The sequence below is a fragment of the Papaver somniferum genome, chromosome 3 (genome assembly GCF_003573695.1).
Source record: "Papaver somniferum cultivar HN1 chromosome 3, ASM357369v1, whole genome shotgun sequence".
In the NCBI taxonomy this organism is placed as follows: Eukaryota; Viridiplantae; Streptophyta; class Magnoliopsida; order Ranunculales; family Papaveraceae; genus Papaver; species Papaver somniferum.
Window position 1 is genome coordinate 13,469,738 of NC_039360.1, and position 24,957 is coordinate 13,494,694.

The following is a 24,957-nucleotide window of genomic DNA, read 5'->3' on the forward strand; positions in this document are numbered from 1 at the left end:
CTATACAAACTTCAATTCACAATACACACAACTATCAGCTTCTTCATGTTCATCACCTGAGGCTCCGTTTCCAGACAACACCAACATCTCCTCTAACTTCACACTCTATTCTCCTTGCACAGTTCACCCCATGGCTGTAGTGTCCAATCATCATTCGCCATTTCCTAATCCATTCATCCAACTCCCCTGCATGTCTGAGAAACACTCGACTGCAATTCAATAACAGACCTCCAACATCTCAATTACAGCCACCTGCAGAATCATCTCATGACTCAACAACATCTCAACTTGCACATCAACTCAATTAACTACCAACATACACATTCATTTTACTTGCACCTGCAATCATGACAACTCCCCAGTTACATACTCAGTGATACAATTCATTTTCACCCTTCTAAAACTAGTACATTTTTGATAATCATTCACCCCAAATCTTAGCTTCATTAACATATACTTCAACAAACCAAAATACACAACTTGAATAAAATTAAATTGGAATAACAATTACCTGATAACAACTTCTCAAGTAATTGAAATCATTCTCTTATTTATCACATGATTCAACTAACCATCTCGACTATCCTCATCAGCAGCATCAGTTCATAATAAACCCTAATTCAACTACATCAGACCCTACTTCCATTCCCAAACAAGACTTCTCTAATTCGAACCCAAAACAGCAACATAAGTCTTCATATCAACAAACCCATCTCAAATCCCCTTCATAGGATATCGACTTCATCTTTTATTTCTTCTTATCCATTATTCAAACCTCCAGTGAGTACTTATAAACCCTAACTGTAAGTCTTCAAGTATTCTTCAACCTATACTCGAATCCACGTCAAACCCACCTTTAATCAACCTTTCAAAGCTTCAATTTCATCTCTTAAATATTCATATCCTAAATCAACTATGTGCCCCTAATTTGATTTTCTTCTGATTCACAATAACATCTTCTTCTCTGCAATCAACACATGAAACCCATCTCCATATAATTGATTTCATAATCAATATCCCGTAAATCCTCAGTCGATTCCTTTTCTCAGAAACCCTAACTCACTCCCAATCTTTCTTCCAGAACTTGAACAACTCCAACAACACCACCTTCTTTGATTCATCTAGTTATATAGATTCTTATGTGTCAATCATACCACTTAAATCCTCAATTTCATCTCTCGAACATCAACAGAGAAGGAGAGAAGAAGAAAATAGAAGAACAGAGAAGTAGAACGAAGAAGAACAAGAAAGAGAAAGAATATAAGAGAATGAGCTTCTCTTAAATCTGTAAGAGGATAAGGCCAACGAAAACTTACAAAGGCACCCAACAAATTGATACGGGCAGCCAGGGTCGGTCCAAAGCAAAAAAACTATTTTTCCTTTCATAATTATCCAATGATATCTTCTTCGTCCGGTATCCGATTCACACGTCCGAGTAGTCCATTTCGCACAACTTTTCGAGATCTAATCGATGGTACTAGTTTTGTATCTAGATCGTTGTTAGATTAATTTCTAATAACTGACGTTCGTGTTAAACTAATCGAGTTATTATCGATTAAATCGTCTCTTGACTAGTCTAATAGCGTTGACGAGCTTGAGGGTCTTTACATTCTCCCCACCTTATATTATTTTCGTCCTCGAAAATCAACCCCTCCTTCTAGTCTTCAAAACTCCTCACCTTATAGAATGATTCTACCATTTGTCTAAGCGTAAACAACATAAACAAGCACAAACCTAAACAGCTTTCTACAACTAAAATTTGTGGCTCTAAGCTCAACTATGCTGATTTAAATTCTACCAAATAGGGAAGTCCAAGTTTCTTACACTAATTTCTATCATATAAAATACTTGTCTCTAATTACCAGGGAGATTTCTACGAATCTTTCTATTTGACTTTATAATTATCGGTTTTCTAAAAGATCTAAATCATCCTAAACGTCTATGATTGGTCACCTCTGAATACAGTTGCCCTGTCAAGGTTGGCCAGTCCCAACAATGCCTTCCTACGAACAGAGAGAACACAACCTTCACTATTCTCCAGTGCTAGATTAATCTATTAAGATTAATTAACCTCTAAATTCTATTGTAACTGTGTAGTTTAAAATTTTACTTCCTAAAATATATAAATAGTTCGCATCCTTTTTAAGCAATTTAATCATCCTTTTTAAGCAATTTAATCATCCAAATTTATTTTTCTTTTATTTTTATTATTTGTATTATTATTATTTATTTGTTTTATCAATATAAATAATCCAAATTCTATTTCACGTCAATTTACAATATCTGATGTTTAAATTTTAGTGTAATACCCATTTATAAATTAGATTTTCCGAATACTATTTACTCTGAATTTGCTACTAGCTTAATTACTCAAATAGTATTATCAACTGTGGTATTATTCTCATTATTCTCAAGTTGCTAGTCCAGTTGGTACACTAAGCCTTAATCTTCTAAATATAATTCTACGTTCACGTAAAGATTGATACAATAGATTTTATTTATTCAAACTGAATCCGTATACTATATCTTGTTAAGTATTGGCGTTGGTAATTTAATATAATTTAAATTGTAGTTTTCTTAAAATATATCCTAATAGTCTTTAGATTTTGCTATCAATGTAACATATCCTATTAACATACAAATTTATTTTCTTTTAATTCTAATATTACACTAAGTATCCGAATACTACTATTACTATTTCATGTATATTTATTTCATTTTAGAGACTTACTGAATCATTTGTTAGACTCAGATAATTTAGGTACAAGGTTACTAACAAGTTGAGTCTTTTTAATTTTGTACATCATGTCCTCGCTTTCTTAAATCTAACACCTAATAATTATTATATTAACTATCTAGTTTAAACGCAAACGTATATTTCTAATTTGTAATTAGTTTTATTTACAAAATTTAACTGTACGTAGATAAGCGTTAATAATTTCCCATAACCATTTAATCATTATTATTATTTTTATCGTTATATATCTTTAATAAAATTTTAGTTTAATTAAGTTCAATATGATACTAATTGATAAATGCTAGCATTATTTTATTAAAAATTACTATTACTATTGTTATCATCTTTAATTACTAATATAATATTTTATTATTGACATTGATGGTTGAACTATTATTCTAACTACTCTTACAAAAATTATTAAGTCCCAAAAATATTATTAACATTTATGTAATTATAAATTGTTTACTCTGAATATAAGTCAAGATATCCAATAAGTTTAAGTTTCTATGTGACCCTCAAGATTCATCAATAATACTAATCTCACTGTTTTTAGTATTGAATAATTTACGTGTTTACACTTTTTAGGCTAATTATTCTCTAATCCTTATTAGCTAAAGTTACTGGTATATCCTACAATTTTTACTTCATTAAACAACCAACCAAACAAACAATCAATCAATAAAATAATTATTTTAATTATTGATAGCTTTTAGTGATTAAGATTTATCTCACAACCCAACTCAATTCCAAAACTAATCTAGTTCACTAACTGGCACTGACTATTCTTATCTTTTCCCATATAAGATCTAATAGTGAGCTCTGATACCAATATTGTAGCGCCCCCTAAACTAGCAGCTGACTAATCCAAGAGATTAACTAAATAAGAGGCACTAAAAATCTAAATCATTTACTTAAACATTCAATTAAGAAATCTGTTATAAAACTTAACCCAAAACTAGCCGCATTCTGAAATGTATATATACAAACGCTTCTCTCAAATGATACATAAATAATAGTCATATGGTTTACAAATAGAATATACAACATAACAAACATAGCAGAAGCTAACCAACTAATAAAATCAACACTTGAAGCTTTCGCAGCGCAACTCTGATCTGTCTCTGAAACTGAAAGTGGGAATAATTAACATTTAACTTCTAAGCAATCATAGGCAAGATTTGGAAAACAATAATGTTTTCCCAAGCATTAAAAAGTGACCATGTCACTGAAATATACAAACATGTATATGGACAAACTCCTTCTTCAAACAATGTATAACATGGCTGTGAATTCTGAACTCGCAAATCCACACCTAATAGTTTGTATGGATGTCGACAATTCCGAACTTGCAAACTGCCGACCTATATATCATAAAAGCTCTAGATATAAATGTGAAGGAACGTATTCTATATACCACAAGTGGAAATTCTTATTTCCCATAACAATTCATAATGACATACATTACAAGTCCTTTCCAATTCACGAAAAGATTCAAAGAATCGACAGAATAATCATAACACAAACTAAACAATGCATTAAATGCACAGACAGAAAATACATGAATTTGTAAAACATAAACTTTTGTAAAAGAAATGACAATGATTACCAAAGAGTCAAATGTATTCCCACCCCTTTTGATGACAAGCCACGCCTACCTCGGGATCCACGATCCACTGGTTTATCCTTCGAATCGATTGTTGTTAATATAGACTAACTGTTAATCACACAAGAAGTCTAAGAAACTAGCCAAAATGGCTCACACAAGAATCATACAATTCTAACTAATGGTTCTAAGCCCATTTATGGTTCCACACCTTTTATTTATATATCTTTAGCATAGTTAAGGTTTACTAATTGAATTGGGTTGGTTCTATAGTCTACTAGATAAGTCTTGTGAATATCTACAACTTTGTAGAAGAAGCCAAAGGTTAATTCGGACCACAAGAGGTCCAAAACATCTAATTAAGAAAACTGCCCTAAGCCCAGGCCCAGCAAAGTCAAATAACAATCACTAACGGTCGAACTAATGGTGAACGTCAGTCAAAGGTCAATGTCCAAGGTCAAATGGTCAAACCCTGGTCAAGGTCAACGATCTGGTCACCTGAGTCAACTCAGTGAGTTGAGTCTGGTTCAGACTGAGTTAACTCAGTCAGATGATCTAAGTCAGACAATAATACAACTAAGTCAGACTGAATAAGTTCAGTCAGACTGGCACAAGGTTCAGGCCTGAGCCACAAGCGCAGGCCAAAGATTCTACCACACCTGCAACTCTATTCCTAGTTCAATTTCACCAACCTTATTCTAACATTGATATCATTATACAAATAAATTCATTATAACAGAATTCTGCAATTCACAACTGGAACCAAGTTTACCTGAAAAAGCAGTAACCAGCTTTCACAGCAAAAACAATCTACAACTCTGAATTCACCATTCTTCATGGACTGAAACTTCAGGAACCATTCATTCTATAAACTACTACAATACAACTCCCATGACCACACCAAAACATATCCATCTTAACCACTCCAGCACCACCAGTTCAATATCGCCTGCAATCTCACATCACAATCAATCATCCAAAACAGCTTCATTCTATACAAACTTCAATTCACAATACACACAGCGCTATCAGTTTCTTCATGTTCATCACAATCAATCATCCAACTCCCCTGCATGTCTGAGCAAGATTCGACTGCAATTCAATAACAGACCTCCAACGTACTCAATTACATCCACCTGCAGAATCATCTCATGACTCAACAACATCTCAACTTGCACATCAACTCAATTAACTACCAACATACACATTCATTTTACTTGCACCTGCAATCATGACAACTCCCCAGTTACATACTTAGTGATACAATTCATTTTCACCCTTCTACAGCTAGTACATTTTTGATAATCATTCACCCCAAATCTTAGCTTCATTAACATATACTTCAACAAACCAAAATACACAACTTGAATAAAATTAAATTGGAATAACAATTACCTGATAACAGCTTCTCAAGTAATTGAAATCATTCTCCTATTTATCACCTAATTCAACTAACCATCTCGACTATCCTCATCAGCAGCATCAGTTCATAATAAACCCTAATTCAACTACATCAGACCCTACTTCCATTCCCAAACAAGACTTCTCTAATTCGAACCCAAAACAGCAACATAAGTCTTCATATCAACAAACCCATCTCAAATCTCCTTCATAGGATATCGAATTCATCTTTTATTTCTTCTTATCCATTATTCAAACCTCCAGTGAGTACTTATAAACCCTAACTGTAAGTCTTCAAGTATTCTTCAACCTATACTCGAATTCACGTCAAACCCACCTTTAATCAACCTTTTAAAGCTTCAATTTCATCTCTTAAATCTTTATAACCTAAATCAACTATGTGCCCCTAATTTGATTTTCTTCTGATTCACAATAACATCTTCTTCTCTGCAATCAACACATGAAACCCATCTCCATATAATTGATTTCCTAATCAATATCCCGTAAATCCTTAGTCGATTCCTTTTCTCAGAAACCCCAACTCACTCCCAATCTTTCTTCTAGAACTTGAACAACTCCAACAACAACACCTTCTTTGATTCATCTATTTATCTGGATTCTTATCTATCAATCATACAACTTAAATCCTCAATTTCATCTCTCGAACAGCAACAGATAAGGAGAGAAGAAGAAAATAGAAGAACAGAGAAGTAGAACGAAGAAGAAGAAGAAAGAGAAAGAATATAAGAGAATGAGCTTCTCTTAGATCCGTAAGAAGATAAGGCCGACGAAAACTTACAAAGGCACCCAGCAAATTGATACGGGCAGCCAGGGTCGGTCCAAAGCAAAAAGACTATTTTTCCTTTCTTAATTATCCAATGATATCTTCTTCATCCGGTACCCGATTCACACGTTCGAGTAGTCCATTTCGCACAACTTTTCGAGATCTAATCGATGGTACTAGTTTTGTATCTAGATTTTTGTTAGATTAATTTCTAATAAATAACGTTCGTGTTAAACTAATCGAGTTATTATCGACTAAATCGTCTCTTGACTAATCTAATAGCGTTGACGAGCTTGAGGGTCTTTACAGATTAGGCATTGTTATTCATAGGGGGTTGGTGCCCTGCTTGTTTCCAGGTTTCCAACCAGTAGCTTTGTATGGTTTTCTATTTTAATTCTTGATCCATTTCATTTCTTGTCTCTTTACCTATTATCATGGACTATTTCTCAAGCATGCATAAATACACGAAGTTGGGGAGAAATGACAAAAACAGAAATCATGACAAAGAGAGTGGAATAAAGAGAGATGTGAGAAACTGAATCAATTACAATTAATTCACGCATAGCTTTGCATAATCCCATGAATTACGGGAGAAATAATGACAGAAACATAAACCATGACAAAAAAAGAAAAATAAAGAGAGATGTGAGAAACTGAACCGATTACAATTAATTCGCGTGTAGCCTTGTGTTTGGTCAACTTTTTTATAGGTCTCATATTTTCTTCCTGCCCCCTACTCGGCAAATCTTAAAATCATAACATCTTCAATTTTGGAAAAATCTGGCCTTTAAAAATTGTTTTAATTTTAAAAAAATAATAAAAAATAATTTGAAAACTAAAATCAAATTAAAACAAAACAAAGAAAAATTAACTAAGGGTGACCAAATAATTTACCTATCTTAGGACACCTTTCTCACCCTACTACTACTACTTCTTCCACACCACTTTATCGTCACCACTCCGCCAGTCTCACCAATACTTACCACCATTATCCCCACCGCCGATCCACCATCAAAACCACCATTAATGCTTAATTTACCTATCTTAGGACCCCTTTTCTCACCCTACTACCTCTACTTATTCCACCACCACATTATCGTCACCACTCCACCAGTCTCACCAATACCCACCACCATTATCCCCACCAATGCCACCATCACAACCACCATTAATGCTTACTGATATGGTTAATATCAAATGAATTTATTATGTATCAACAAAAATATATTCATTTGATTAATTAAAGAAACATTTATTATGAAATATCAATTGAACATTTATTATTAAATTTTAATTAAACGTGGTCATTTATAGCGGTAGATTTATGTTCCACAAGTATAAATTGATTGTTCTTTATCTAGCACAACTTGTCCAAACTTTGTTATGTATTCTGGAAATGTAATCAACTTTATTTTAATACTAAAAACCGCGATTTATTCGATCGGGTACTATAAGTGATCCAACAGTCATGATCATATTGTCTTATATGATTTGGTATCCTCCTAAAAATATTTGTGTTTTGTCCTTACCAGTTGTGCTAAAAACAGCCAATTACATCTATCACAATAAAATGTTGCCTATTTTAAAAAGACACAAACTATTATTATCCACTACTATTCACTAACATCCACCATCTTACGTAAAACCCAGCCACGCCCACTATTTTTTCCACCACCAGTATTGTTACCACCTCCACCACTCATAAATACCCGCCACTGTTTCCACCACCCACTGCTTCTTTCACTACCACCATTAAAAATTATTAATATAATATAATTTTTAACCGGGATCACTGTAGTACAGTGGTAAAGTTATTGGGTGATGATACCAGTTACCTAAGTTCGAAACTCGCCAGCACCAAATTCTTTACCGATCAATATATATGTAGTTTTTAATAAACTTATTTATTCATAAAAATATGTATTTATTAGATTCATTAAATGAACATTTATCATCAAAAATTATTTAATCATTCATCATGGCAATTAATAGGACACTCTAATTAATAAAGTATTTATAATGGTTAGGTGAAAAAACGACGGCCGTAGATTTATCCCTCCTAGACAAATCTCGGCCGCTCTTTATCTAGCTTAACTTAGCCTAGCTTTGTTTTGTATTCTAGATTAAATTTCGAAAAAAAAAGTTGGCCAGTTGGGTTGGGTTGTCCTTCGTATTATACTCCCTCCGTCCCTAATTAGATGACCTAGTTAAAATTTACTAGTAAATTTAGAAAAGATTTATCTCTCAAACAATACAACGGATTTTCGTAAACTTTGTATCACTGAAAAGCATTTTAAAACACCTACCTAATTAATACTCCCTCCGTCCTAGTTTACTTGCCTAAATTGGATTTTGTGAAAACTTTAAAGAAATACAAATTACTTCCACACACACCATCGATCTTCCAAATTGTTTGTTTAATGTACTAGTTTTCATATCCTAATTTTTGTTTCTTTCTTGATAATTAGAAAATTTTAATGGGAAATACACTAATTTTTTGGTACAATTTTGCTACAAAAAACACAATTTAAGCAAGTAAAGTAGGACGGAGGGAATATAAATATGGCTATCAAATTTTACATATTTCTTATAATAAAACTAATATATTACTCCACTTATTTATGGTATAGGTCATCTAATTAGGGACGGAGATAATATTACTTAGATGGAGTGGGGTTAGCAGATCCACTCGCCCTTAAACACGTCCACCACTGTCTACACCTAATTCTTGACGTGATCCCAACACCTAAACTGCTGCTTCAAAAAAAAAAAACACCTAAACTGCTAAAGAATAAGGGCCAATTGGTACCTAAACAGGGAGATTATCCCTTAATTAATTGGTCCAGAACCCTTAATTAAACTTTTTATAATCGTAGCCCACGTGTATTTCTATTATAGAAATTGAAACTTGTTTTGATTCCGTTTTTCTCCTTAGCTAAACTAGACGTGATGCAATATGACCAAAAGAGGAAATAGTGTAGACAAATTCTGGGATTTAGATGTCCTTGGTTTATGCATTTTTTTTTTAATCTCATAAAATTTCATTTATGATAAGATAGAGATTACATGGACTTCAAATACATCAAGATTAAAGTGTAATTTGTGAAGAGAAGTAACAAACTACCAACAAGAGTACCAAGCAATTCTAAGATTGAGAGAATGGTTTTGGAATTATAATCTAACCATTTTGAAAGGATTTCTTCTTCTTTAAAAAGACATCTACTCATAAATGAAATTAAAATCCAAAGAGTAATATGTCCCAAAGTCTTGGATCTTGATCACCAGACTTGAACTTCCACCTAAAATCTCTATTGAGATCACAAAGAAATTCCATGAGAGAGCATAAAGAATCTCCATAAAGGAGAAGACACAAACTAAGAGAGCAAACCACCCATAAGAACCTCATAAAAATATCCTAGAAACAGTGGAGATTGAAACAAAAACTTAAATAAATCTAATCTAGACTACTAATTATCTAAGAAAACAAGAAAAAGAAAAGAAACCTGCTCAGATCTGGCCCAAAAACTTAAATGGACTAGATCTGAGCAGCAAATTTTAATGGTGGTGGAGAATTTTGTTTTGTTTTGGGAAGAACCTAGAGAAGAGAGAGAAAAGAATGGGTAAAATGGGCCTTAACCACTTGTTTTTGACGGAATTTTTCATGTCAAAATCCCTCGGCAAATTAGCATTTTTGTAATTGCAATTTGTGTAACCACGAAAGCGCGGCGTTTGGTGTAGTGTCTGCAAATTGGTCGGAGTTTGAGGATAGCTAATCTCCAATCTTAGAAGAAATTTGTTTGGGCTTTTATTAACTTAAAATTAATATTTAACGAAAGTTTTTCTACAAATTGGTCATACTCCCGTTGATATGAATGGAAAAAGACCGCCCAAATTTGAATGGTTGTTCTAATAACAACATTTTAATTCCTATTCATGATGTTTAAAATTTCTCCTTTTTCATTCGTACCACAAAGTGTTCAGTAACTTTCGGTGTACTTGGTACTATATATTTTCATTCAATTCGGCTACAACTCATTAATTATATTATACATAACAAAAATTCTTTATGAACTACGAATAAAACCGCCCAAAAACCGCCAGAGAAACCAATTCAATGACGGGATCCCCTGCTGTACTCTTCGGGATCTACTGGGACCCGCCCAAAAAGTTGTGAGATAAAAGGTAGACACGGTTTAACCTTTAAATTTGTCAAAGATACGGAGAATCTGTTTTTCTAATGGAAAAATCTTAAATCGAATTTGAAATGAAGTATAAAAGGTGGAGTTGATTAGGTGACTCAAACTAATCAAAAGATACGAATAATAAAAATCCAAAGATCAAATTAAGATTTCCATTTCAAAAATAGATACATGATTGATAATTTCTAATTCAAGATATCCACGGGCTAGAAATAGATTTGTGTCCTCGGATTTTTGTATGAGGTAGGATTCATGGACACTCTTACATGGACAAGATCAGACAATATTTGTGTCATTTTTTTCGCAAAATCCAAACGACAATGAATTTAAGCGTGATAATTTGATGATATGTTCTTCTTATAAGACTCTATATTCCTACAAAAAAATGAACACAATTCGAGATATATAAAATGACCATCTACCCCTTTGAATATCAACCCTTTAAATTTAACGGTTGAAATTAAGATCGGTAGATGGTGAGGTTTGCTATCTCGAATTGTGTTCATTTTTTCGTAGGAATGTAGAGTCTTATAAGAGGAACATATCATCAAAATATTACACTTAAATTCATTGTCGTTTGGGTTTTGCGAAGAAAATGACGCAAATCGTGTCTGACCTTGTCCATCTAAGAGCGTGCATGAATCTTCCCTCTTTTTGTATTTATGAACTCATTTGTAAATGGGTGTGATTTTTGTGTTCTATTAGCTTGAACCTAAATGTTTCCACAAGGCTGCTATATGGGTTCCTATAAGTTTCATAAAAATTACTAAACAACCATTTGGTACTTGCGCACAAATATCCAAAAAAAAATCATGGAAAGAGATCCAAAAATGAATAGAGCAATAATTCTATCATTAGGATAGGAATAGCTTAAAGAGGGACCTACATGGACGGGGGATTTCCTTCTTGTATCCGCTATACTGTAATCCTAGGGGTGGAAGCAAAGGTGTGCACTTGCGACCCTGTCCAGTTGGTTTTCAAGTCTGAATTTTACAAAATAATTTGGGCTTCCGGTCCTTTTTTTTTTGCTATGTTCCCCTTATATCATGTTTGTGTTGTTTTTTTGGATCCGATTTATCTAAATCTGACTAGTTCGGATCTGACTGAAACCACCTAATTTATCTGGACCTGACTAGTTCGGATCCGACTGAAGCCATCTAATTTATCTGGACCTGACGTAATCTAGTTTCTCGCTCCACCCCTCAGTAACCCCTCGGGAAAATTTGAATAACCTTCGGTGTAATTTTAACGAATGTGATATTTGTTTGTCGAACATGGTTTGAGTTCCTGGTTCACCTAAAAGCCTACCTACTATACGTTTTCAATGCAATTTATTTCAGGTAAATTAAACTTACAAAATAATGGAGTAATGATTAACAATTCAGGTGAATATATCAAGTTGTATATACTAGTTGGTGATAATCCCTGGGTCCAGGCTTTTGCCAGTTTTCGATGGAATCACGACCAAGTCGGAGAGCGACACAAAATAGATAAAAACGATAAACTCTACAGGAAAAAAAAAAAAACCCGTCTATTCTCTGATCGTGATTCCAGTTTGATACATCTGAATGATGGAGGATGAGGAGGATTTCATGGATGATGAATCACTGAACAGTTTCTTCGCCGATATCTTTAACGATGCTCTAGCCTGCACACATACACACTTTTGCAACCCACCTGCTGGACCAGATTTATCGCATTCACATTCTTGTTTCCATCTCCACACCAAAATCCTCCCTGATGAGCCTAAAACCACAACTGAGGTCAAAAGACCGGGCAACCGGGATGCCGTCCGTAAGTACCGCCAGAAAAAGAAAGCTCGGGCAGAGTCATTGGAAGATGAAGTTAAGAAATTGAGAATTATAAATCAGCAGTTGATAAACAAGTTGCAGGGTAAAGCTGCTCTTGAGCAAGAGGTAGCTAGGTTGAGGTCTGTGCTGACGAACATCAAGGGAAGGATTAAAGACGAAATCGGATCATTCCCTTACCCAAAATCCATTGACTGTAATAATGGGGTTTCGCAGAACACGTTAAGTTCGAACTCAGACGAAGCTTATGATGTCAGCCAGTGCAAGCGTGACCTTCAATGCGGTGATCAAGTTCAGTGTTTGTATCCTGAATTGGATGATAACTGTGTTGGGGAAGCTTATGGGAATGGATTGCATATTGAAGGATTTAGGCCTTGTGATCTGGGTTACGTACCGTGTGCTGGGATTAAGGACGGGTCGACTCCTCCTGCCAAGAAGCGAAAGGAAAGACTACAAACAAATGCTCGGGATAACTGACTTGGAGTTGGATTTGTAATTTGAGCAAATGTACTTGTAACAATGTTTATGTTACTTCTTTGTCGTTATTAATTGTGTAAGTTTCTCTGGAAATGAATTTACCCACATTGGGTCAACCTGTTTGCCCCATTTCCTGAACCTACTGATAGTCAAGAGCCTGTAATGTGCAGCTAATCATACAGAGAAGTTTATCAAAGTGGTGGCTCGGATTAAGTTTTTGAAAGCAAGAAATATACACAGGTCTCTGGTGCAGTGCTATTCTGTCTGGGGAACGAGGCACCAGACCAGGCGCCTAACGAATTGGCGAAAAGATAACGATAATTATCTTCCAGAACACGAATGGATTACAAATGTCTCTGCTTTGCATACAAGTCCGTGAAATTACAAGGAAATCAATTATTTATGGTGATTTAGTATTAGCACATAATAATTTGCGTATACTCTGTTCCTGTCTCCACACCTCAATGGACAATTTCCTGGTTGATTATATCACCATCCAAGGCTCTGAATATGGCGTCTGTGTGCTCTTGAACCACCTTCCAAGCCCCATTCACGTGTCGTTCCTCTGTCAGTGTTGCCCCGACAGCAAACCGAATCATGTACACCCCTCCTACAACAGCATGAGTCATATATATCTTACCGGATGCATTGACTGATTCCAGCAGCTTCGTATTGATATCATTTGCTTCAGATTCCATGTCATCGTTTTCAATTTTCTTTTGCTTCAGAATGGCAGTTGGTTTAAGGCGAAAACATACCATGGCAAATGTCCTAGGAACCACAATCTCAAACCTGTTATCCATACCAACTAGTCCTTGAAAATGCTTAGCCATCTTAACATGACCCCTGAGGAAAGTTTTTAAGTTAGCAACTCCGTAGCTGCGAAGTACTAACCAGAGTTTCATGGATCGGAATCTTCTGCTGAGTGCTATTTGCCAATCTTTGTAGTCAATAACTTGTTTCGATTCAGTTGCCTTGTTCTTCAAATATTCTGGATTTGTTGATAATGCATTGACAAGGGAAAAAGAGTCTTTGACCCATAAACAACAACAATCCAAAGTAGTGAGAAACCACTTGTGTGCATTTAGACTGAATGAGTCTGCATCCTCTACACCATCAATGAAGTGCCTGAATTCTGGACAGATGCAAGCACTTCCGGCATAAGCCGCATCCACATGAACCCAAATTCCATAAGTTTTGGCGACCTCGCAAAGTGGGCCAATAGGATCGACGGCTGTTGATGAAGTTGTACCAACAGTAGTACATAAAAACATCGGAACTAACCCGGATTCGATATCAGCTAAGATGGTCGATTGGAGTGAAATTGGCGAGAGGCTGAAATTTGTAGCCTTTGAAGTAGCAATAGCACGGACGTTCTTCGGGTTTATACCAGCAATTTGAGCAGCTTTTTGTAGTGCGCAATGGGTTTGATCAGAAGCATAAACAACTAACTTATTGATATTTTCTCTACCGATTCTGTTCAACATTTTATCTCTTGCTGCAGTCAGTATACACAAAATGGCTTCACAAGTAGTTCCCTGTAAAACTCCTCCTCCTCCTGAACTTCCATCTGATGAGAAGAGAAATGATTTGGGAAGTGTAAGCATTTGGCCAAGCCAATTCATAACAATACTCTCTAACTCAGTTGCAGCTGGGGATGACATCCAATTGAATCCGACGACATTGAATCCAGTACTGAGCATTTCCCCAAGGAAACCTGCAACGGAACCACTTGAAGGAAAATAAGCGAAGTAGTTTGGACTTTGCCAGTGAGTAAGACCAGGAATGATATCATTGGTGACATCTTCAAGAATGGTTTCTATAGCCTCAGAATTCTTGGGAGCGGCCTCAGGTAATCGTTTCTGCAAGTAACCAGGTTCGACTTGGCTTCTAACTGGATATTTCTCAACATTCTTGTAGTAATCAGCAAGGAAGTCAATAATCATGTGACCTTGCCTTCTAAATTCATCTGGGTCTAGTGGGTTTTGAGAGCATACTGACATGCTTTCAATGATATCAGTTGGAAGACTTCCCATGGTTACAACTTTGCTGGAGAGTGAAATAAGAAAGAATTCCAAGTGTTGAGAATTATGAAGAAGAAGGAAAGGAGAATGACATATTTATACATACTATTTGCTAAAGATAAAATATGCAACTAAGACACGTTTAGGGTGGCTTCAAGTTGCTCACAGTACATCATGAGTCGACATATTTCAATAAGGGTCAGTCAAGGAAGGATGGTATTTGCTGAACATGAAGATTGAAGTGGAAGTTCAAGTTATTCAATAAGAATTTTATTGGTAGGAAAGTTAGTTAAAATCATTGAGATTTGGACTTGGATATTTTTGTAAAAGCAAACATTTATATAAGACAAGGAGGCTGCTGTGCATGATGTGACCCATGGGAATTCCGAATTTAGAGGCTACACGTAGTGCTTATTGCTTAATATCATATGAGTTAATCTTGGTAATAACGAAAGATTTGAAGTAAGTGCAGAAATAATGTAAGCGAATACAGATAGAGTAGGCCCTCTAACTCTAACACTAACCTTTATTCTTCGATGCTTATGGTTCACAGATGAAGATTTTTTGTGTTTCAGGGGATTGAATCACTGTATCAGCAAGATTGATCGAGGTCAGGTAGAATCATGAGCCTCAAACTGTCAAACACATTGTGGCGGGAAAAAAGTATGTTACAGCAATGACAGACATGAAGGAGCTTAGGAAAATTAACAGCCTTCTCAAACTGAAAACACGAAGTTGGACCTTTAGTTCAATGAGACCCATCTTACTAAAGGGTCTTGTTGCATCCATTTTATGGGAAGTCCCCGTGATTATGAACCCATTTATGGCGGGCATCAGGCCGTGATATATGGCCGCCCAACTTTTTGGTTAAAGGAAAAGTAACCAATCATCTAACGCCAGCAGACTCATCCGTACATTTCCAAATTCTAAAGGAACATTTATAGGATAGTATAATTTAAAGTAACGATATCCTGGATAAAATTTCATGCCCAATTTCTGTTGTAAGAAATATGTTACATCGACTGCGATCCTACTGTCATACCGAAGTCATTATATTCTATAAGGTTCAGATATAGGGAGTTTAATCTGTGCCTTTCTAACATATTTCGAAAGATGAGGATAACTGAGACTAACCTGCTTGATAGAGCATATGACAGCAAGAACACCCCAAGACATCACGCATAGTTTGCAGCTTGCAATCTTCATATCGAAGTCATTTCCAATTTTGAGGATATAGATCCATTACCTGCAAAATAAGATGTTAATTAACACTGAATGCTATAGATGTGTGGCACACTGAAAAGGTATTCGAAGCTAAATTCATATGATGAGATAAAATTTGATGTTAGTGCTGCTCATCAAGACTCTGATGGTCCGAACTAATAATGATATGCTATCTGGGACAGCGAGTCAGCAGCTCCCTTGCAATAATACTAAACACAATTATTATTCAGGGAGAAACGTACAGTAACAACGAAGGGACGGTGGGTCATGTAAAACAAACAGATGGTGAAACAACATTACGGTAGAAGGCGATACTGGATCAATATGCAAAACCAAAAGGGCACCAGGCTTCAAGCATGCCTATAAAGATGGTATTATATATTGGAGCATTCGATTACCTTGTAAACTAGTATATTCTCAGCTGTAAAGACTGGACCATCCACTACTCGGTTGTAAAGTAGAATAAGCTGAAGTGGCGCATCAAACTAAAATGCACCAGCCTTAAATGCTGCATACGATGTGAATAACTTTGCCTGCTGTCGCAGGTGGTCTTGAACAAATGTACACATATACTTGCAGCATATTTTACTTCATGGAATAATCAAAAGCAACCACGACTGATCCCTTGACACTAGTCATACTGAACCATCTTTAAGGTCTCTTCTTTAACGAACGAAGGATTTCAAGTAAAAGCAGATATACCCATTTTGGTAAACAGTGATACAAAGCCAATGATACATGTCACCGGTCTAGCTAACTTGATAAATTCTGAATTTTTCGAGAGTGAAAATATCCTTGGTTGGAACATTTTGTCGAACATGTAAACAACATTCTTTTAATCTCCAATGTTTTGACTATGGTGGTATAAACTGCTCTTTATTAGCTGCATAATCTTATCTACTTGTAGGGTTTGGGAATGTTATAGGAAGAAATCATACCAAATATCTGATCCAGATTTGGTCATTTTTGCTTCATCCCTTTCTTGGCGGACTTTGATATGAAGATTCACAAAACTAAAAGACCCCTAGACCAGCAAGTAAGACTTCTGGTATGGACATTTTGGTCATTTGACTTCTAGTAATAATTAAGTAGACAACTAGTATTAATTAATTTATAGCAATCTTTTTTTTTTTTGATGTAAAGATGAAATATATTGACTAGCAAATATAGTATAGGAGATTTACAACTTCGTTTCTATCAAAAATATTAGATATAATGCTAGAAATCTTAATTCTTTATTGTAACTTCGTGGATAAATGTTGGAGGCTTTTTATCCTTGCTTCATTGGCAATTATGTTCGCTGCTGAATTGTATTTTCGATTTGTGAAGTTTACCTGAGCCTGAGGGAGTTCTTTTAAGATTTTCTTTACTGCTTGAACGGTATCTTCGGCTGTCCAAAAGGGGCTTGAGTTATCCTTGTTGTGTTGTCGGCCAAGACTTTACAGTCTGTTATTATTGTAACGCTGGAAAGGACATTTTCTTTCAGCCATGTGACCGCTTTTTGTAAGGCTTTCGCTTCAGCATGGAAGGCTGAAGTGGCTATCTCTGAACCCGCTGAGATGTGCATAAATGACTGGAGATCTATTGAATATACGATGTGAGCATATCCCATTGAAAAGTCTTCTTCCTTGAAAGAAACATCTATAAAAATTATCCAATCAGAGTTTATATTTGACCATTTAGAATTGATCATCATTAGCTGGTTATTATCCGTTCCCTTTGTTATATTGTTTTGAGGGATGGTCTGCAAAAATTTGTTGATCTGATCAATTAGTTGTCTTGGATTTGGGATTATCTTTTGGAAAACCACCGAGCATCTGTATTTCCAGATGAACCATAATATGGTTTCTATTTATGGTTCAAACTATCTAAATCTGGATTTAGGAGCCACCCTTTAACCCATGTTGTGATTGAAACCGTAGTATCTGGAGAAATTAAATGTCCTAGCGAAAAACTGAACCAAATGGCTCTGGCGAAAGGGCAAGATCCAAATAGGTGCTTCTCAGTTTCCTGAACATGAGCGTTGCACAATTAGCAGTTTGGGTCAATTTCTGGGTTATGGGCACCTAGTCTCGAAGATGTGGGCAAAGCTTTTTGTCACATTGTGACAACTAAGGGCTATCCTTGTGGGCTGCTATTAGTAATACTGTGGATGTATTTAGTCATTTCTGTTGTTAGTTAATTAGAGACTGTTAACCTCTTGATTGTGCCCACGTGTTTCTCATCCGTTGGGCAGAGTTAGGTTTAGTGATTGGTCATTAAATGTGTAAGAGAGGGGGCTTATTTTCCACATCTGAGATTGATGAACTAAACCTAGTGTTGGCTGTGTTCTTATGAACCAGATTTGGCTCATTTCTTCACTGATTTGAGATTTTGTTATTCATTTCTTTCACTACTTCATCTATTGATTGTTAATTTGTTGTATAATCACAACATTTTTCCAGTTAGCTTCCACACAAAAAGCTTGATTCTTGGAATTGCTTGTATTTTCCAAATACTTCTCTATGAAAAATCTATTAACGAACTATCCTCTTCTTGAGCTTGGTTAGCTAAGAAATTATAAATGATTTTAGCCGAGAAGAGTCCTGAATGATGGTGTAACCACTGGATTTTGTCTTCCTCTTCTTTTATTGGAGATATGGCTTGAATTTTTTTCTCACTTCCGGGCTAAAGTAAATGTCCAATTTTCCTTGGTCCCACTTATTTTCTTCAGTAATAAGTTCTTGAACTTTTGTCGGAATTGTGCCCTAAGAATCTTGAGGTTGTGGTATTATTTCCGAATTTGGAATCCATCTGTCTTCCCAAATTTGCAGCAATTACTACAAATACATTAAAAGAAGATTTTCATTTTTCAAACTTAAACTTAGGTACTTGCTGAAAAAGTTAATGATTTCCACGGTGAAATCAATAAAAATATTTATTTTGATCACATGAAGATTAACTTTTATCAAGAGACATTTACATGGCCCGGGTATGGTAATTAACAATAGCTGGAAGAGAAGGCACGCGTGTATTTCACTGACATTATTCCTCATCTAACATGACGAAATTTCAAAACTACGTTCGTCGTAGCTATATGTCGCCGGAGCAGTTCACAAGACCTTGGACAACAACCAAATGATCGGTTGACCCACTATCCAAACCAACCTTTAAGAGTGCAAGTAAATACCGAATGATGGACAATAATGGCCACGCCAAATTGCCAGCTCCATTTTAGCTACATACAAAACGATGGTAAGTCTACAGACAAAGAGATTTAAGAACTTTAAAATTTGTAGAGGATTCTTTCAGATTTCATGCACGACTTATTTTGTTGCAATCTTGTTTGCTCGTGTCCCCTATTTAAGACATACCCCGCACGAGTTAATGTAATATATGATTTGTTTTTATTGCAGTATAAGCATGCATCCGTATGAATGAAATATCATGGTTGGGTGCTCATTTTCACATCTATAAATTGAGGTCTAAAATTGTAGCAATAGCACTCCATTCCAACAATGGCTGCCGATGAGAATGTTTTGGAGGAAAATGAAGAGCATGGTGATGGTTCATTTGCTGAAATACTGGTTCAATACTTGGGAATAGGTTGTATGGGAAAAGAAAGCATTAGGCGTGTAAGTAATGACCTTCCCTTACCACCTTCATGACGCATTCCAGGGTATTGGGTACCCTTATAATTCCAAGCAATACGGGCGACATGAGGACAGTGGGCTCCACATTGCCTCAAATTTATCATAAAATTGGTTAAAAAGACCAAAATCAACAATTCCTGGGTGAAATTGACAGTTAGATTTTGATACTGTTTAAATTGACAAAAATGTAAAAATAGGCAGGATGTAACCAGTTTCATCATGCCCATTTTCAAATATTTTTTCTTATTTTTAATTTACACAGGATGTATCCAGTTTCATTCTTGCTATTTTTTAAATTTAAGCTAAGATGAATCCATTTTCATCCTTGCTATTTCTTTTTTGGCCATTTCACCCAAACTATTTTTTACTCGTCCATTTGAACCGTGATTTAAAAATATTTGGACAAATGACCCATTTTCCGCCACCTAGGCACAGTTCAAACTATAGTTACATTACACGAACACCAACATAGTTAACTGTGCAGTTAGGAAAAGAACCATTTGGAGAGAATTCAACTTACATATGCGTAACCAGAGATGCAGTAATCAGGATGCCGAAGCACAGCTAATGCGGATTCTGCAATCAGAAGGGAAGGAAGTATATATTGGAACTGACAAAATTAACGTCAAAACATATCGGTTTTTTGCACTGGTCAATCATGTAAATTAACATTTTTGGATTCGATCTTCCAGAAAATCTTTCTGAAAAGCTCTACATGAAACTAACCACTCCCTTATCTACGTATATGCATGCACAAATCTTAATTCCAACATATGCTATGTAAAAGAAAACCGTATGGCTCCCTGGTGATTTTCCTCCCTAATGTTGCAATTCATACGCGTCCAAGACATGGAAAGCTTACTAAACAACACTGATTTTCCAGAACAGACTAGTGTACATGATAAACTGATCAGTGTCATGTTAGAAACCGTAAATAAGAAAAAGCATATCGTGTTGGAGCTTCACCTTGTAAAATATAACTCAAACCCGAACGAGTCGATGCGTCTGCAACTTGAGCAATCTTATCAAGATCCTTTTGAAGTGACCTTGCCGAACCCAATAATCCAACCTAATTAAGAAGCCAATTGATTCAAGAACACCACTCACTCATCAACATAACTATCTATCTGTAACATAGCAAATAGAAGACTCTATAATTACCTGAAGCATGGTTACAGTGGTTTTTTGACTTTCTCTTGCCTTTCTAAACTCACGTTCAAACGCCTGGTATTTATCATCCACAGGGATGGGATAACTTTGTGTTGACTTTCTTGACTCACGATGACGAGACTGGAACTTATCAACCAAAAAGAAGGGAACACCTATAATCACTGGACCAACGTTGAATCCATCACCAGCGCCGCCCCCAAATCCAAAACCAGTACTCAACTGTACTTTCTTTTCGTCAAAATGAAATTATCTAGATGTGAATTTGCTTACCTGTTAGAATTGTAGCCCATGCGTTAACGGACGAACATGGCGTGTGTGATGTTGTATAGCTATATGGAGTAGACGTAGAAGATGAATAAAACTAAGACGAGAAAACTACGTACAAGTAAACTACGTACGTTTATAAACCCTAAAAAATAAAACTAAGACGAGAAAATATTTCGAGTTGAGACGACAGTATCAAAAGTCTAACACCCGCTGAGAGCAACCACACTCATGAACGGGACTAAATACTGAAAAGCAGACTAAATATTAAAATATTTTGGCCTTTTTTAAGGCGAAGCGCAGCTGTTGAAGACTACTCCCTCCGTGACTTTTTAATAGGCAAGTTTCTTTTTTTTTTGAGAAAATTAAGGAAATTAAGAGAACTAATTATTGAAAGTGGTCCTCTAGACACTTGTCAATAAAAGAAGTGAAGTGAAATGGTCCCTATGACAGTTGTCAGCCAAAGAAATAAGTGAAATGGTCCACATAACACTTGTCATCAAAAGAAGTTCAAAGAAAAGTGGTCCCAAAAAATTAAAGTAACATTTGACTTTCCCAATTAGGAAACTGACCTATTTTTTCGAAATATTTATTTATAGAAACTGGCATATTAAAAAATAACGGAGGAAATATAATTTAGTCTGGCGTTGTTATAATGAATGTTTGACAGTGAGCGGAGTTATAATGAACGTACGGAGGTCAGGCGTCGTTATTGTGAACGCATGAATGGGGCCTAAGTATTATCCACGCTTCATGTAGGGCGTAAGTATTATTATCGCCAGACGTGGGGCGTTCACAAAATCACCAACCTAGTGTTAATTCCAAATGTGAGACGGGAGTATTAAGTGAGTTTGATGGAAAAAAAACATGAGGCGGCAATAATATCAACGCATGATATCATGCATACATTTTGTGAACGTTTGGTTTGGTGTAGTTTATATTAACGCCCCACTGACGTTTTTTGAATTAGCGCTCCACTCTCAAACGCACACAATACTTACGCCCAATGTTATACGCTCATTATATTCACGCCTAACCTACAACGCTCACGATACCTACGCCCCATTAAATTCAGTTATAGTCTCGGTCGGCGATTACATATAGTCTCAAACCCTAAAAAATCATACCAAATTTAGCTTTAATCCATCCCATTGTGCTTCACTTCCGGAACAAATTTAATTATAGTCTTCAAATTTGGTCGTGATTGTGGTTGCTCCAAGTCCACCAAAAGGATCGGATAGTAGGACTATTAGCCAAAATGCGGGTTATGTTGGATCCGATGTATCAGGAATTACATATGAAATAGCCCAAATACTAAATGTCGCCTTTATAGGTCACAGATTAATTGTCGCAAACATATAAATTCTCTTTGCTTTCCGGTCTCTCCTAAGTTGTAAGTTGTACCATCCAGTCGAGAGAGAAGAGAAGAAACGAGATGAGTCTGACACAAATAAATTCGGAGTTCTCTTGTGTATGTCAGTGTTATTATGATTCATGCAAGTCATTTTACTTAAAGGAATTTTTGTCTTTTTTTTTTCTTTTTTCCTTTTCTTTTTGGAAGTTGCTGCGCAGTTTTTATATCAAGAATTAATGGTGGGTTTGGATGTAGAATTTTAAAGATGGGATTTATGGGTAGAATTATGTTTCCCCCGGTTTGTTTGGTTTCCCAAATTCCTGGAATCACGTTTCCCACGGGAATCAGTTTTCCAACAAATCCTCCCTATGGAGTCCGACCCTCCCTAAGATTTGCCGGTGTTTTCTCTGTTATCCAACTAGGTCGAGATAGTTAACCTGGCACTCCTTGGAACTGAAACAATTGATATGACAGTCGTATTTCAAGACTACGAGCGCCATGTGCTTGAAATTCGCTGGATTCCCTTGATATTTCTCACCGGCATAAAACATCGTCTGAGCAATTCTTTCGTGAAGTATTATGTTAACAGTTTAAGCCCAAACTGGAGTAACTTTGAGGATAGTCTTACTTTAGCCTACTATCCACATGCAGAATCATATCCAGAGGTCCCAAAATACGACGAATTCATTGAAATGTGGTGAGGAAGTGAAAGTAAAGCAGGGAGCTGAGAACTACAAAATTATATACTCCTTCCGTCCTTAATAAGATGGCCTACTTGGTTTTAAACTTTGTCCCATAAATAGATGACCTATTTCACTAATCAAGGGATATTTTCTAAAACTATCCTTTTAATTGATTATTTTTTCCAAATGAAATATGTATAATTTGATAGTCATGTTTATATTCGTTGCGCAGGTGTTTTAGAATTCTTTTCAACGGTATAAAGTTTATAAAAAACCGTGGTATAGTTTGAGAGATAAATCGTTTCTAAATTTTACTAATTATTGCCCATAAGGGTATAATTGTAAAAATAGTTAAATATACTCCACTTTCCTCCTTGCCTTAAAATTTGTGAAAACTACAACTAGGTCATCTTATTAGGGACGGAGGGAGTATCTATTATGTTCAAGTTCTTTAGTTTTAATATAATTTTGCTATTGTAAATGACAGATTTGCTTCAAAAAAAAAAATTGCTAGCTTGTCCATCATCATCTTCTAGATTACAAGAAGTAGATAACTAAAAATAGAAAGCTGTTATTGGGGCGTCACATTCCTTTAGAAGGGCGTCACCTAATAAGACAAAAACGGGTCACCCATAAGTAATATCAAAAACCCCTTATCTTAAATAATTTTGTGATGACCAAACAACCCTTGTCTGGCTAATTTTAATTCAGTTTAATTAATATATAATCTAATTAGATTAAGAAGATGAATTTTGTTATGTACTTGTGAATTCTGGGACAGTTTTTGTGGGAAGAAAAATTAGAGAGAAGAGAAAAGAAAATTTTTGGAGATTTATTTCAAAACCTAGATTTTTTTGATTCACTCAACCAAAATGGATGAAACAAGTTACCAATTCGAGGTGGGTGAATCTTTATATGATAGAGAAAACAAGTTTTACATTCCTCATGTTGGAGATCAAGAGATGGATGATTTGGTAAATGGTAGAGAGGGTTTAACATAAAGTGATGATGAATCTCCACCAATTGAAGAAATAAATCAACAAAGTGAAGAACCAATGGTTGAAAATCAACAAGTACACCTCTAAACTATCTCTTATGGATTCAATTTCGCTCAAAACCAGCTAAGTACGTAAAAAATTTCAGATTTTTAGACTTTCATGGAAGATTACGTTTGGGTTGTGCTTGGTTTCCAAACCGTAAGTTAATTTTACGCCTGGGTTTGGAAGAGGGTTTGGTCCTCGTTACCAACCGCAAGTCGGTTTTACGCCTAGGTTTGGGATAAATCCGAGCGTAACTGGTTTCCAATAGGACAAAACTTGAGAATTACGCCTAGGTTATATTCATCCAAAACCCAGACGTAAATAATTTTTGCATGGGTATTTATTACTTAGTTTACGTCTTGGTTAGGGTTTTTGATTTCCAAGCGTAAGTGAAAGAAAGTGAAAACGTCTAGGTCATATTTTCTACGTTTCCAACCGTAATTGAAAACGTCTAGGTTAGAGGTTGAATTTTTCAACCGTAACCTTTCCTATGCTTAAAACGTCTGGGTCCATGTACCTTAAAACCTGGACGTAATTATGGTTTTCCTTCTTTT

At 35.6% G+C, this 24,957-nt stretch overlaps 2 protein-coding genes and 1 long non-coding RNA gene across 5 annotated transcripts; 1 reads left to right on the forward strand and 2 right to left on the reverse strand.

Annotated features, from left to right (window-relative positions):
* Positions 1-3,634: 3,634 nt before the first annotated feature.
* On the reverse strand, positions 3,635-6,475 carry LOC113355339. The gene is made up of 2 exons (XR_003362368.1): positions 5,116-6,475; positions 3,635-3,867 (listed from the first exon to the last, which is right to left on the reverse strand). It is a non-coding gene; the product is annotated as an uncharacterized LOC113355339 (long non-coding RNA).
* A 5,794-nt stretch (positions 6,476-12,269) lies between these two features.
* LOC113359027 (basic leucine zipper 23-like) lies at positions 12,270-13,012 on the forward strand. The gene has a single exon (XM_026602725.1). The coding sequence runs from the start codon at positions 12,296-12,298 to the stop codon at positions 13,010-13,012; it is 717 nt and encodes a 238-aa protein (XP_026458510.1). The 5' UTR covers positions 12,270-12,295.
* A 300-nt stretch (positions 13,013-13,312) lies between these two features.
* LOC113355340 (tyrosine/DOPA decarboxylase 1-like) lies at positions 13,313-17,252 on the reverse strand. 3 transcript variants are annotated; one of them, XM_026598170.1, is made up of 4 exons: positions 16,659-17,252; positions 16,171-16,282; positions 15,561-15,623; positions 13,313-15,061 (listed from the first exon to the last, which is right to left on the reverse strand). In XM_026598170.1, exon 4 carries the CDS (start codon positions 15,046-15,048, stop codon positions 13,474-13,476), a length of 1,575 nt encoding a protein of 524 aa, XP_026453955.1. In that variant the 5' UTR covers positions 15,049-15,061; positions 15,561-15,623; positions 16,171-16,282; positions 16,659-17,252; the 3' UTR covers positions 13,313-13,473. The 3 variants fall into 3 exon arrangements, with proteins under 3 accessions (XP_026453955.1, XP_026453956.1, XP_026453957.1); XM_026598171.1 differs by lacking the exon at positions 15,561-15,623; XM_026598172.1 differs by lacking the exon at positions 16,659-17,252 and having other exon boundaries at positions 16,171-16,298.
* Positions 17,253-24,957: the final 7,705 nt, after the last annotated feature.